Source organism: Podarcis cretensis (assembly GCF_951804945.1).
Source record: "Podarcis cretensis genome assembly, chromosome: 15".
NCBI classification, from domain to species: domain Eukaryota; kingdom Metazoa; phylum Chordata; class Lepidosauria; order Squamata; family Lacertidae; genus Podarcis; species Podarcis cretensis.
The window spans coordinates 45,422,282-45,437,874 of NC_137185.1; the positions used below are offsets into that span (position 1 = coordinate 45,422,282).

The 15,593-nt window shown below is 47.5% G+C and overlaps 1 protein-coding gene across 1 annotated transcript in view; it reads left to right on the forward strand.

Annotated features, from left to right (window-relative positions):
- The first annotated feature begins 1,526 nt into the window (after window positions 1–1,526).
- Window positions 1,527–15,593, forward strand: part of ADAM9 (ADAM metallopeptidase domain 9) — an 89,770-nt gene continuing 75,703 nt past the window's right edge. The window contains exon 1 of the mRNA XM_079954965.1: window positions 1,527–1,681. Within this exon, the coding sequence (XP_079811091.1) occupies window positions 1,594–1,681 (88 nt within the window). The 5' untranslated portion in view covers window positions 1,527–1,593. The remainder of the gene's footprint in view (window positions 1,682–15,593) is intronic.

Genomic DNA, 15,593 nt, shown 5'->3' on the forward strand with positions numbered 1-15,593 from the left:
CCAGATCCACGTGCAGGAGCTGCTCTTCCAAAGCCTTCTTCAGCCTTTCAAAGGATTGCTGCGCACTCTCTGTCCACGCGAACTTCTTTTTGCTACTAAGACAATCTGTTATGGGCGCTGTCAAGTGAGCGAAGTTCTTTTTGAACTTCCTGTAGAAGTTGCTGAAGCCTAAGAACCTCTGCACATCCTTCCGGGTTTTGGGGGCTTTCTATTCCAGCACTGCTTTCACCTTGCCTGGGTCCATAGCTAGTCCCTTGTCTGAGAACTTGTACCCCAGAAACTTGACCTCTCTGGTGTGGAATTGGCATTTTTCCAGCTTGACCCACAACTGATGCTTCTGCAATCTCTGTAGCACTTCCCTGACGTCTCTGACGTGTTGCTTCTCATTGTCCGAATAGATTAAGACGTCATCCAAAAAGGCTATGCAATTCTTGTACAGCAGGGGCCCCAACACGTGGTGCATGAATGCTTGAAAGCAGGCGGAGCCTGATTGTAATCCAAATGGCATAACTAAGTACAAAAAAGCCCCCAGGGGGGTGAACATGGTTGTTTTCTATTCGTCCCCCTCCCTTATCCTGATCAAATTGTATGCTCCCCTAAGGTCCAGTTTGGTAAAAATCTCCCCCTGCCTCACCCGTGCTCACACAGGAACCAAAATTCTCCCTCTTTCATACTAGGGATGGCTGGATCTCTCAAGTTTAGTTTCCTTCAGTTCTTTCCAGTTTAGTTCACCATATTTTTGAACTGTTCGCCATAAAATTCAACAGCATTTTTGTAAGCATTTCATCTAATAAGACACATTTTTGCAAACACTTTCCCCTCTTATAAATGCATTTTTGCTTCAGGTTTTCAATCCCTGATCTAACCCAAGGCTTCTTGTATTCTTAACGAGCTTACTAGAAACACGGTACAGTGGTACCTCGGGTTAAGTACTTAATTCGTTTTAGAGGTCCGTTCTTAACCTGAAACTGTTCTTAACCTGAAGCACCACTTTAGCTAATGGGGCCTCCTGCTGCTGCTGTGCCACCCCCGTGCGATTTCTGTTCTCATCCTGAAGCAAAGTTCTTAACCCCAGGTACTATTTCTGGGTTAGCGGAGTCTGTAACCCGAAGCGTCTGTAACCTGAGGTACCACTGTACTATGGTCTTTCAATCGTTAATATTTCAGATCAATAAATGCCTACCAAGCCTTGGCTAATTTGCCTTCAGTTATATATGTATTTCCTTTTTTTAAAAGACTTTTTTTTTATCTGGGTCTCCAGGAATATTCCAACCCCGCAAGCAGAACAGAACAGCCAAGCGAATGGAGGCGGCGGCGGCGGCGGCTCTAGGGCGCATTCCAAGGGGACGCTCGTTTGGCGGGGCTCTGCGTGTCCATGTCGGGAGAGTCCTCTCGTCGGCGGCTGCGCTACTCCGCCGGCCGGACCGCTTGGGCCACTGGCCCTCCCGCTCTTCCCCGCTTCGTCGTCCTGCCCTCGGGCGGGCGGGGAGGAGCCGGCTCCTCCCCGGGGGTGGTCCCGGGACTGGGAGGCCGCGCCGCGCACGCTCCAGAAGCGGAGGGGCTGCTGCTCGGAGCCCCGATCCGGGCGCGGGGATGGGGATGGTGCGGGCCGCGCGGAGCTGCTGGCTGCTGCTGCTGCTGCTGCTCTTCGGGGCGCTGCCTGCGCAGGCCGACCGGCCAGGTGAGTCCGGAGGGGCCGGGCGGGCGGGCGGGCGGGGACCCCCTTTCCTTCCCCTCCTTCCGAGCGTCTCAGCTCTCCTTTGGCCGGCGATCTCCCCGCCCCTCGGCGCGCGCCAGCCGGGGATCTCCGAGGAGCGAGAGCCAAGCCTCCCCCTCCCCCTCCCCGATCCTTCCCCGCGGATCCCCGGGACAGAAGCGCCACCCTCTTCTCCCTCTTCCGCTCGGGAACCTTGGCAAGGAAGCCGGGATGCCTCACCCGCGTCCGCCTGTGGAGAGGACTCCACACACTGGAGATCCTGCGGACACGCGCGCTTTGCACTCTAAGAGGATTCTCCGCCGCTTAAGCAAGCCTTGGTCGGAGCAGCGCCTGCGGAACTTCTGTATAAGAGAGCAGGGAAATGTTTGGTCAATTCTTGCGGGCAGGCAAAAGCTCTTTCTTTCTTTTAAGAATCCCTTCCAAGAAGGCATTCCGAAGCCATTTACAATCTAATAAGTCATATATGAAACCGTGGCACAATTGAAAACAGTTAAAACAATTAAATATATATAAACAATATAAATATACAAAATTTAAAATAATATTGGGAGCATGCTCATCAAATTTCAGATGACACCAAACTGGGAGGGGTAGCTAATGCGCAAAAGACAGAATCAGAATTCAAAATGACCTCAACAGATTGGAGAACTGGGCCCAAGCTAATGGAAATAATTTCAATAGGGACAAATGTCAGGTTCTGCACTTAGGTGGGGAGAATCAAATACACAAATATAAGATGGGGGACACCTGGCTTACTAACAGTACATGTGAAAAGGATCAAGGGGTCTTGGTGGACCACAAGCTGAACATGAGTCCACAGATGCAGCAGCAAAAAAAGCTAATTCTATTCTAGGCTGCATCAACAGAAGTCTAGTTTCCAGATCAAGGGAAGTCATATTACCACTTGGTCAAAACACACATGGAACACTGTGTCCAGTTCTGGGCACCACAGTTTAAGAAGGATGTTGACAAGCTGGAAGGTGTGCAGAGCAGGACGAACAATATGATCCAGGGTTTGGAAACCAAGCCTTGTGAGGAACAGTTGAAGGAGCTGGAAATGTTTAGTATGGAAAAGAGATTGAGAGGAGATAGGATAGCCATCTTCAAATATCTTAAGGGCTGTCACATGGAGGATTAAGTAAGCTTGTTTTCTCCTGTTCCAGAGCTAGGACCTGAACCAATGGCTTCAAGTTACAAGAAAGGAGATTCCAACTAAGCATTTGAAAAAACTTTCTGACCATTAGAGTGGTTTGACAGTGGGACAGTCTCCCTCGGGGCGTGCAGTGAATTTTTTTGTAGGGGAACAGGACCAGAGATGCCAGCTTGTGAGGGCAATGGGGTTGGGGTGCCGTCGTGACATTGTGATGTCTCATGTGAGCATTGTGCCTCCTTCCTTAAGCCGAGCAAAAGCTTCCCAGGCTTTGGGAAGGAGGCACCAGAGATTAATACTTTAATACTCTAATTTACTGGAAACATGTTGGGGACCAATGTAGTCCCCCTAGTCACTGCTTGGTAGGTTGTGGACTCTCCTTCACTGGAGGCTTTTAAGCAGAGGTTGGTTAAAAAATCTAGCTGAGCTTCCTGCATTGCAGGAGGTTGTACTGGATGACCCTGAGATTCCTTCCAACTCTACATTTCTATGATTCTATAGTATTAACAATCAGGAACACCTTAGAGGAGGTGTTTGTCTGATGTGCAGTGCAAGGGAGTTCCAAGGAAGTGGACCAGTTCTAGCATCCTCCAGAAGGAATCTTTGGATGAGCTTCACAGGATGCTCTTGCAGTGGCTGGTCAGGGAGGTCGGAGTTGGACGTATTTCCCCCCGGTATCTTGGTTCAAAGTTGCATAGGTAAAGGTAAAGGGACCCCGTCGTGGGGATTCGAACTGCCGACCTTCTGATCGGCAAGTCCTAGCCTCTGTGGTTTAACCCACGGCGATATACCAAAAAAGGTGTTCCTAAGCCCTGGTGGATCAGACCAAAGGGCCACCAAGTTCAGCACCCTATTTTCCAGAGTGGCCTGTCAGATGATTAGAGAAGTCCAGGAGCTCAGCTTGAATGCAGCCTTCCTCTTTGCTGTTATTCCGCAGCAATTAGTTCCCATAGGGAAGCTGCTGTTTCCGACTGGGGCTTATCCTCTTGACAGTGCCCTTGTTCCTTCTGTGCAGTTGCCTGGGGCTGCTTTCTGGGGGGCTCAAGCTGCTTGGAAGCTCTGCTGTTCAGATCACATTGAAATGTATGGAAGGCATGCCGGTGCAGGGTAGAGTGTCCCCCCTGTATAGCATTTATTCAATAGAGTGTTAGGGCATATGAGAACTCAGTACTTGTTTTTATTTTATTTTTGCCCTTAACTTGCTTTTAACTCTTTATGATATTATTATTTGGTTTTATGTTTTTATATTATTGTAACCTGCTGTGATATATCTTTATGATACAGCAGTATATAACTATTTTTTTCTATCAATCAATAAAATAAACATGATAATGACCTGTGAAATGCTACATAGTTTGTGAGAGGGAGGGGATTGAGAGAGAGACCTGCCTATATAGTTCATGGCAGAAGTGAGTTTTGATCTGGGGACTTCTAGTTTACAGCTCATTTTCTTGGTCACCATGGTCACCATTTTTTAATTATTTGCTGGTCATTTGACATGCCAGGGCCATAGCTCAGGGACAGAGCATCTGCTTTGCATGCAGAAGGTTTTGTCTCCAGTGGCATCTCCTGGTGGGGATGCCTGAAATCCTGGTCAGTGTGGACCAACAGTCTTACTTGTTCCTGTGATGGGATAATGGCAGTTTGATTCTTCCACCACCTTCTTCCACCCCCACCCCCCAACTACAAAGCACAGGCTTTAAAATGGCATAGATTACAGTTAAGCTCTGTCACTTTACCAACACTTTAAAGGTTTCCTTCCTTCCCTCCTTCTTTCATACCCCACATTTCTTCCACCATGAAACACCATGTTCTTCATGTGGTTCCCAGGGGCTCTCCCATCCAGGCCCTTTAACCTGGAACCTCTTTATTTTATTTATAAATACATTTTTATGCTACTTTGCTGGCCTAGCAAGAACTCCCAAAGCAATTTACATAAAATAACAAATCTTTAAATTCAGTGCTGAATGTAGCCCCCTCCCCATTTTGGCAGGGATAGGCAAGGATCGGCTGACAAATGGTAGCAAATTTTAAGGTGCCAAATGCAGGCTCTGCTCCCAGAGGGAAAAAACGTTAATGTTTGATGTCAGATATGAAGCAGGTGGGCAGGGCTGGGGAAGAACCATCTTGTGGCCCACATTAGGATTCCTGCTGGGTCTAACTGAGGTTCCTCACCCTTGTTTGAGGTGCTGTTTTCATGATTATAATATTGGAGGGAGGCCCACCCTATGGATCTGTTTGTATAGGTAGGGTGCATTTTGGAATTTGAAGCTCCTGAACATAAGAAGAGTCCTGCTGGATCAGGCCCATGGGTTATCTAGTAAAACTAATATACATATTTAAGCTTAACTCCTTATAACATTTCTACTAGGGCCATAAAATTTCATTCCAACATTTTTCTATCACTCATTAATTTTACAGTATTTCTATATACAGACTTTAAATTTTCTAATTCTCTTCCACCATCTCCTCTCCCTGGTCTCGGACTCTGCCAGTCACTTCCGTCAACTCCATACAGTCCATCAACCTGGAGATCTTATGTCCGAGGCTCTTAACTCTTTTCCAAGTCCCTTCTGCAGGTCTTCTTCATATTCTTTGATGCTTTAGAGCAGATCTCGGGAAAACTCTGACCCAACAATATTTTTATTCCTCCTTGACAGGTCAGCCAGATTTCCATAGTTAAAGCTAAGATCCATAAAGTATTTCAGGACATGTTTCAAGATTCCTCCAAATCCAAAGGCCCTCAGAACTCCAGTCTCCTCCTGACCCAAGTCCATGTCCCAAAATTCAGTTAATCCCTGCATGGAGGGATCTTTCCAGCTTTCCTTCTCCAGTCCAGGCCAGGCTCCGATTCTCAAAATCTGACTTTTTCTAGAATCAATCATAAAAGGCCTCAACTTATAGTCCTCAATTTGCCTCTGTAAGGCTGAGGCTCCCACTTGTATTACTTTAGGTTTGACAACAACAACTTTCTCCTTCACCTTCTCCTTCTCCACAATTTGTTCTGCTGAAATAGATTCCTGTACCAAATCCTGAATAATTTCTGTATTGGTGCTCATTTTTTGTCCCAAATTAATCGCTTTTTGTCCAAAGTTATCAATTTTAGTAGTCATAACATCGGTCTTCTTGTGAAGCTGTTCCAACAAATAGCTTATCTTACATAATGCAGTCACTAAGGCTCCCCCTGTCGACATTCTTAAATGGTCCAAGGTCAATCCCTGATTCTCACAGTTCTTACCCTGCAGCTGGAGATTCCCCAGCTCCACTCTTGTAACAGTTTCCAAAGCTCCCTCTAGAGGGAAACAGTCTCCACTTGTATCAATCCTTTCAAGCACAGTTCAAAAAGTAAAGTTAGTTTCAATTTTCAGTTACTTTTCCTCCTTTTTAAACGCAGAAAAGGACAATGGAAACAATATATTTCTCTTATTTAACTAACTGTCAACATGTTTTATTCATAGTCAATGAACTCTCCCAAAACGTCAATCTACTGGCAGCCCGTTTCCAGGTTCAGAGCAGTGGTAATTTAATTTTTATCACTCTCTCCTGCAGGGTTACATGATCCAAAACTTCCCCCCTCTTCTCCTGCTTCCAAGGGGGGTTTAATGATTTTAATCGATGGAAGTTTAATCCTTTACATAAGGCTTTCCAAGACCTTAGCTTGCAGCTTATAATTTATTATTATTATTAATAATAATAATAATAATAATAATAATTTATTATTTATTATTTATATCCCGCCCATCTGGCTGGGCCTTCCCAGCCACTCTGGGCGGCTTCCATAAAAACCAAAAAAACAGTAAAATCACACGTTAAAAACTTCCCTGAACAGGGCTGCCTTAAGATGTCTTCTGAATGTCAGGTAGTTGTTTATCGCTTTGACATCTGCTGGAAGGGCGTTCCACAGGGCGGGCGCCACTACCGAGAAGGCCCTCTGCCTGGTTCCCTGTAGCTTTGCTTCTCGCAATGAGGGAACCGCCAGAAGGCCCTCGGCGCTGGACCTCAGCGTCCGGGCAGAATGATGGGGGTGGAGATGCTCCTTCAGGTATACTGGACCGAGGCCGTTTAGGGCTTTAAAGGTCAGCACCAACACTTTGAATTGTGCTCGGGAACATACTGGGAGCCAATGTAGGTCTTTCAAGACCGGTGTTATATGGTCTCGGCGGCCGCTCCCAGTCACCAGTCTAGCTGCCGCATTCTGGATTAGTTGTAGTTTCCGAGTCACCTTCAAAGGTAGCCCCACGTAGAGTGCATTGCAGTAGTCCAAGCAGGAGATAACCAGAGCATGCACCACTCTGGCGAGACAGTCCGCAGGCAGATAGGGTCTCAGCCTACGTACCAGATGGAGCTGGTAAACAGCTGCCCTGGACACAGATTTGACCTGTGCCTCCATGGACAGCTGTGAGTCCAAAATGACTCCCAGGCTGCGCACCTGGTCCTTCAGGGGCACAGTTACCCCATTCAGGACCAGGGAATCCTCCACACCTGCCCGCCTCCTGTCCCCCAGAAACAGTACTTCTGTCTTGTCAGGATTCAACCTCAATCTGTTAGCCGCCATCCATCCTCCAACCGCCTCCAGACACTCACACAGGACCTTCACTGCCCTCACTGGTTCTGATTTAAAAGAGAGGTAGAGCTGGGTATCATCTGCATACTGATGAACACCCAGCCCAAACCTCCTGATGATCTCTCCCAGCAGCTGCATGTAGATGTTGAAAAGCATGGGGGAGAGGACAGAACCCTGAGGCACCCCACAAATGAGAGCCCAGGGGTCTGAACACTCATCCCCCACCACCACATTCTGAACACGGCCCAGGAGGAAGGAGCGGAACCACTGTAGGACAGTGCCCCCAGCTCCCAGCCCCTCAAGACAGTCCAGAAGGATGTTATGGTCGATGGTATCAAACGCCGCTGAGAGATCCAGCAGAACTAGGAAACAGCTCTCACCTTTGTCCCTAGCCCGCCGGAGATCATCAACCAGTGCGACCAAGGCAGTTTCAGTCCCATGATGAGGCCTGAATCCCGACTGGAAGGGATCCAAATGGTCCGCTTCTTCCAGGCGTGCCTGGAGTTGTTCGGCAACCGCTCGCTCTATCACCTTGCCCAAGAATGGAAGATTTGAGACTGGGCGATAGTTGGCCATTGTGGCCGCATCTAAAGATGGTTTTTTAAGAAGCGGTTTAATAACTGCCTCTTTCAGCGGGTCTGGGAAGGCTCCCTCACGGAGGGAAGCATTCACCACCCCACGAAGCCCATCGCCCAGTCCTTCCCGGCTAGCTTTTATAAGCCAGGATGGGCAAGGATCCAGGAGACAGGTGGTTGGTTTCACTCGTCCAAGCAGCCTGTCCACATCCTCGGAGGTAACAGATTGGAATTGATCCCACTCAACTTGACTAGACAGAACTCTAGCACTCTCCCGCCCCGGTCCTGCTCCCACGGTGGAGTCTACTTCTTCCCGAATCTGAGCGATTTTATCTGCAAAAAACTTTGCAAAATCATTGCAGGAGAACATGTGGCCCGTACTGGGCCCCGATGTTACAGGTGGTTCCGCTAAATTGTGAACCACCTGAAAAAGTCTCCTGCTGCTGTTTTCTGCAGATGCAATAGAGGCGGTGAAGAAATTCTTCTTCGCCGTCGCTATCGCCACTTGGTAGGCTCGACGTTGAGCTCTAACCTGTGTCCGATCAGATTCGGAATGAGTTATCCGCCACCGGCGCTCTAGCCGTCTCAACGATTGTTTCATTGCCCTCAGATCCGTGGAAAACCACGGGGCTGTCCGGGCTCCATGCAATCGGAGAGGGCGCTTCGGAGCCAAACAGTCAATAGCCCTGGTTAACTCCGCATTCCAGCGGGCCACCAGGGAATCAGCTGAAAGGCCATCAACATGGGATAAAGCATCCCCTACCACTCTCTGGAAACCATTTGGATCCATTAAGTGGCGGGGGCGGACCATCCGAATTGGTCCCACCTCCCTGCAGAGGGGATGGGTCGCAGAGAAGTCCAGTTGCACCAGGAAGTGATCTGACCATGGCACTTCTTTTGTTTCGCTTTTAGTTAGTGTCAGCTCACCAACATCCATAGAGGTAAACACCAGGTCCAAGGCATGTCCGCGGCTATGGGTTGGGCCAGACTTATTCAGGGACAGCCCCATGGAGGCCATGCTTTCCACGAAGTCCCGAGCTGCCCCTTGTAAGGTCGTGTCGGCATGGATGTTAAAATCCCCTAGGACGACCAAGCTAGGTGTCTCCAGGAGAACATCCGCCACGACCTGAAGCAGCTCGGGCAGGGAATCCTTGGTGCAGCGGGGAGGTCGGTACACCAAAAGGAATCCTGTACTGCCCCTATTGCCCAACTTCCAAAACATGCACTCAGAAAACTGGGTCTTCCCAATCGGACGCCCGGTGCAAACTAATGACTTTCTAAAAATCTCTGCAACCCCCCCTCCCCGCCCACATGACCTGGGTTGCTGTGCGTAAGAGAAACCTGGTGGACAAGCAGCGGCAAGGACAGGCCCATCTGCTTCATCCAACCAAGTCTCTGTTACACATGCCAGGTCAAGTCCTCCATCTATGATCAAGTCATGGATGGCAGTGGTCTTATGAATCATTGACCTGGCATTGCACAGCAGCACCTTCAGGTCATGTGGGTATCCCTTGCTGATTCTAGTATCCATCCAGTCAGGACCAGACCCGGAGGCAGGAATAGTCCTCAGATAACGACTAAACCTGCCCCCTCTGTAATGACATGGTCTAGTCTTAGCGTAACTCCTCCTCCTACCCGTGATCACTGAGATCGGTTGTCCCAGTACATCCCCCCCTGTGGAACATGCCCCAGCCATTTTGTGGGCTGAGGCCCACTTCCCGGCAGCCCTGACCCCTCCCCCTAAGAACAAAATAACAACTTATACAAACAAACAAAACCAATAAAACAATACAAACAAAAAAATTTAAAAATTACAAAAACATCAAAATAAAAAAAATAATTCCCCAAACCCAACCAAACATCCATCCCACCCCCACCCCCCACATACAAAAAATCCAAAAGAATTTTTTAAAAAACATTTTAAAAACACTCTGTGCCCCTCCTGCAGTAACACAGTCCTAGTGAGGCCTGGCAGGCCCTGCCCTGGGCCAGGTGGTAAGTGGCAGGAAGGAGCAGGACCCTCAGGCACTCACTCAGGGGAGTCCTCCTGGGCAGCAGGCAGCAAGCACCACACAGTCCTTATGAGGCTTCAGGCCCCGCCCCAGGCCAGATGGTAAGTGGCAAGAGCAGGGCCCTCAAGCACTCACTCAGGGGAGTCCTCCTGGGCAGCAGGCAGCAAGCACCACGCAGTCCTTATGAGGCTTCAGGCCCCACCCCAGGCCAGATGGTAAGTGGCAGAGAGGAGCAGGGCCCTCGGCACTCACTCAGGGGAGTGCTTCAGTCTATTTACAAAAGGGGAAGGCGGACTTCCTGTTTGAAACCTTCCCGTTTCGGTACCAAATTAAGACTTTTGTAAATCCAATTTTCCATTCTGCTCACGGGTAGTTGTTTAAAGTCAAATTGTCCACAGGAAAAAGCGCTCTCCGGCAACAGCAATGCGGCTTCACTCCGTGAAAAAAGCAGCCAATTCGAAGCACCGCGCCACTCACCCCACGTCGCTCCGGATCCCCGAAACCGGGTCTCCCCGCGAGTAGGGGAGGCGCAAAAGGTGCCAGCCGAATCCCACGTTCACAGGCTTCTCCCGCCTGTGATTTTAGTGGGTCTCCGCCTTCGCCGTGGCGGTCAGACCCTGATTTCCACGGAGCAAATTCCTCCCGATCGGAGGAACTCCGCCATTCCCGGAGGCACCAACCCGGAAGTCCGCCCTAAGCAAGTTTCCAACCATTGTTCCACCTAGCTCAGTATTGCCTACACTGACTGGCAGCAGTTTCAGATAGGGATCTTTTTGTGCACTGCAAATAAAATAAGTGCAGTGTGCATAGGAATTTGTTTAAAAAAATTTCAAACTATAGTCCGGCCCCCAACAGTGTCTGAGGGACAGTGAACTGGCCCCCTGTTTAAAAAGTTTGAGGACCCCTGGTCTATAAGGACAGGGGGCGTCTATGATATATTTATGGAGGAATAATAAGAGAATGTAATTTACAATTATCCAAAGAGCAGCTTGACCTGCACAACATATTTTACTGCCTAAGGGAAGGACCCCGCTTCCGCCTACAGAGGCAATTGAATTTTGCTGTTGCTTTTTGACTCTCTTTTTGAATCTCTCTGCCTTTTAAACCTCTGCCTTCCTTCTCTGATTCAGTTGCTGAGGAAGCCTGGCATTTTTGCCAGGGAACCCCTGGAAACCGCAGAAGGTTTTGTAAGGTGTTGTAGGGTACAAACTCTGTTCATGTGTGGCAGCCGTTGGGCCTTCTCTAGTCATCATTAGCTGGGAGGATAAGCTTGTCCATCCTGGGTGACCTTCTCATTGACAGAGCCTCAATCCTAGAACCCTGTCTCCATCTCGAGATGGAGCAAAGGCCAAAGTTATTAAAGTCAAGGCAGGAACCATTTTGTTAAGAGCAGCACCTTTTCTGTCCCCACCACCCGGTAGGCTAGTATCAATCCTGCACTTTGGCATAAGCCTTCCCAGGCCCTGTTTCCCTCTTCGATAACGTCTCTTTACCTCAGGGGGTGTCCAGAGAGTTCTGAGTTTGGGGGGGGCGGCTGAGTGTTTGGGGAACTGTGTTCCCTCCCAGACACCCAGAGTGCCTTAGCTCCTTCCGGTTCATCATTGGGCAGCATAGCTGGTGCACTAATGCCAATGTCTGTGCAGCCTGTGCTATCTGCTTCTCAATGGTAGCACAATGCCTGTGCAGCCTGTGCTATCTGCTTCTCAATGGTAGCACAATGGCCTCCTGTGTGTGCTCCTGCCATTTGCACATGGCCAGAAAAGAAGGCAAACTAGGACATGCGCATGGAAGTGGGCAACTTCAAACCAGCCCCCATTTCCCTGGGTTCTTTAAGCGAACATGGACTGGATAGCCCATCTAATATAGGATGCCTTCAAATGGAAAGCAGACCTTTGTAAAGCAGAACACATGGCCACCCTGTGATCCTGGGACATGTCTTCCTGGAGGGGTCAGAAAGTGGAGACTCCTGGGCCACAGCTGCTGTTCGCATGAGTGCATTTTTGCTAACCAAAAAGCAAAAAAGGTCTAGAGGGTTGGTATTTGTAGCATCATGTTCTGGCACTAGGGCTTATTTTAGGAATGGGAATTTGGTCCTTCAGCCACCCGCCCCTCATCCTTTTGCAATATCCATCCAGGAAAGCTAGTTTTTGTCAGAGACCAGGCTGAGAAGTACTGCTCTGATGAAGAATGGTGGGAGCCTCCCCCTCCTTCTGCTCCTGACCAGGATCCTGAAGCTGCCCAGGATAGATATAGATTTATCTACAGTATAGATTTAGAACAGTGGTTTGCAGAGGCACATAGTTCTGAAGACAAAAGTTGGCACGAACTGGGGGGAACAGCTAGGAGCAGAAGAACTGGGAGAGAGGGAGTCAACCGACTCGGCAGCCCAGAAAGCAAAGTGGTTGCAAGATCGGGTTGCAAGGCGCAGAAGTGACTAGGGGGGAAGTGGGTGGAATCCTTAATTGGGAACACCACCATTCCGAAAATGGTTGCTTTGTTCTTTTGCTGTGATCATTAAAGACTCAATGGTTCCTCTTCATCCTGGAGAAGAGTGACTAGTGGGGTGCCACAGGGTTCTGTCTTGGGCCCGGTCTTATTCAACATCTTTATCAACGACTTGGATGATGGACTCAAGGGCATCCTGATCAAATTTGCAGATGACACCAAACTGGGAGGGGTGGCTAACACCCCAGAGGACAGGATCACACTTCAAAACGACCTTGACAGTAAAAGGGCATGGTCGGCCAATTGGTGTTAAAGAAGGATAGAACCTTTTTTATGTATGCTACTGCAGCAGCAAGAATACTCATCGCAAAACACTGGAAGACACAAGACCTACCCACCTTAGAAGAATGGCAGACACAAGTAATAGACTATATGGAATTGGCAGAAATGACCGGCAGAATCCGAGATCAAGGAGAAGAGTTGGTAGAAGAAGACTGGAAGAAGTTCAAAGTTTATCTACAAAATCATTGTAAAATCTATGAGTGCTAAGGGCAGTGTAAATGAAATGATGGGGTTCCAGTGATTAGGATAAGGAAGAGTATAAAGGGAAAGATAAAGGATAAGGAAGAGTATAAAGGGAAAGATAAAGGATAAAACGAATTTGAATGAGCTTGCTGAAAAAACTTTTAAAGTGGAATACAAGAAGGGAGGCGGGAGGAAGTAAGGAAAATAAGGTTTTGAAGACTATTAGAATGAACCAGAGTTTTCTTTTAATGTTTCTGCTACTATTATGTTGAATCTTTTGTATGTTTTTGTTTTTTATGTTTTTTGATATTGTTTGTATTTTTGATGTTTGTTGTTTGTTGTTTCAAAGTTTGTTATATTTTGTGAAACTTAATAAATATCATTTAAAAAAAAAAACAAAATAAAACATTAGAAAGGAAAAAAACAAAAACAAAAAAAAAAAACCGACCTTGACAGATTAGAGAACTGGGCCAAAACAAACAAGATGAATTTTAACAGGGAGAAATGTAAAGTATTGCACTTGGGCAAAAAAAACGAGAGGCACAAATACAAGATGGGTGACACCTGGCTTGAGAGCAGTACATGTGAAAAGGATCTAGGAGTCTTGGTTGACCACAAACTTGACATGAGCCAACAGTGTGATGCGGCAGCTAAAAAAGCCAATGCAATTCTGGGCTGCATCAATAGTAGTATAGTATCTAGATCAAGGGAAGTAATAGTGCCACTGTATTCTGCTCTGGTCAGACCTCACCTGGAGTACTGTGTCCAGTTCTGGGCACCACAGTTCAAGAAGGACACTGACAAACTGGAACGTGTCCAGAGGAGGGCATCCAAAATGGTCAAAGGCCTGGAAACGATGCCTTATGAGGAACAGCTGAGGGAGCTGGGCATGTTTAGCCTGGAGAAGAGGAGGTTAAGGGGTGATATGACAGCCATGTTCAAATATATAAAAGGATGTCACATAGAGGAGGGAGAAAGGTTGTTTTCTGCTGCTCCAGAGAAGCGGACACGGAGCAATGGATCCAAACTACAAGAAAGAAGATTCCACCTTAACATTAGGAAGAACTTCCTGACAGTAAGAGCTGTTTGACAGTGGAATTTGCTGCCAAGGAGTGTGGTGGAGTCTCCTTCTTTGGAGGTCTTTAAGCAGAGGCTTGACAACCATATGTCAGGAGTGCTCTGATGGTGTTTCCTGCTTGGCAGGGGGTTGGACTTGATGGCCCTTGTGGTCTCTTCCAACTCTATGATTCTATGATTCTATGACTCTTTAAATGGTAAGTGACTCTTCTCTTTGTCCTGCTTATCTACCGCCAAAGGTGGGAAGGAAGCTGAGTCCCCAAAGCCTGACAGTTTTTGACCAGAGTCTTACAGTCTTGGTTGAAGGCCAAATGTCAGTGCTGGTTTTTGTAACCTGGACTTATCCTTTCAACTGCCTGAGAGCCATGCTAGAAATATTTGTCTGCTAGCTGTGTTTGCTGAGCCACAGTTTGGCCATCAACACCCTAAGGCAGTCTTCATCAAGGTGTTCTCCAGATGTTTGGACTACATCTGCCTTCCTCCTTGACTGTTGACCATGCTGACTGGGACTAATGAGAGACAATGGCGTGGGATCACGCAAGACTAATTTACATGTGCTGACACGGAAGGGAAAACAAAAACAAAAATGTGTCTAGTTGGAAATAATTATTTAAGTTCAGTATAAGTTTGGAATAATGCATAATCATATATAAAGACCTGAGGCACAGGATTGTTTTTGAAAAATAAAATGAAAGGCCGTGGAAATCTCTTAATTTGATCCTGCTTAATTTGATACACTGTTAAATAACAGAGCTGGAAGTCCAGAATTTTTTTTAAATAACAGCTGACAAACCGCCAGGTATGTGGCATGTTCCAACAAAATCTTCACCAGGAATTAGATTTAAAGGGAGTCTCAGTTAGCAGTCTGTATAAATTGTCCATGTGTTGTTGACTTGTGATTAAAATGATTCCACTCCTACTGGGCACAAGTGGGACCTGTACTGATTGCAGAGCCATGAATGCCCGGGGCAATGGATGCAAAATCATCAGCATTCCCTTTGCTTCTCTCTGCCAACAATTCTGCACTGACTTTGGGTGTCTGTTCCCAAAGAACAGTTGCCTGTGGCAAACACAAGCTTTAACCCTTGCACTTCAGCTGATGAGTGGGAGTTAAAGGCTGTTCTGTTTGGCTGTGTGCACCTGTTTCCTGCAGGCAATTGGTGTGCACAGCCAAGGAAAGCCTGTAAAACACACTTCCCAAAGCTTGGGGGGGAGCAGGAGAAGGAAAGGTGCTTTGGCAGTCTTCTGATTGGTGCCTCCCAAAGAGCCGAGCACAGGCGTAGCAATGTCCCTTGTGCCCGCTGGGTTGAAATAGAAATTAACTTTGACACAAATAAACGACAGCATGAATGAACTTGGAATGCTGAATTTCCTTGGCAAATCACACTCCTTAAAAGAGGAAAAGGTTCTTACTCTTACCAAATATTAAAATTAAATATCTGAAGAAGCTTATACCCAGAACAAACTTTGTTGGCCTCTAAGGTGCTACTGTACAATTTTTTTATTTACTTTGACTGCGGCAGTGTAG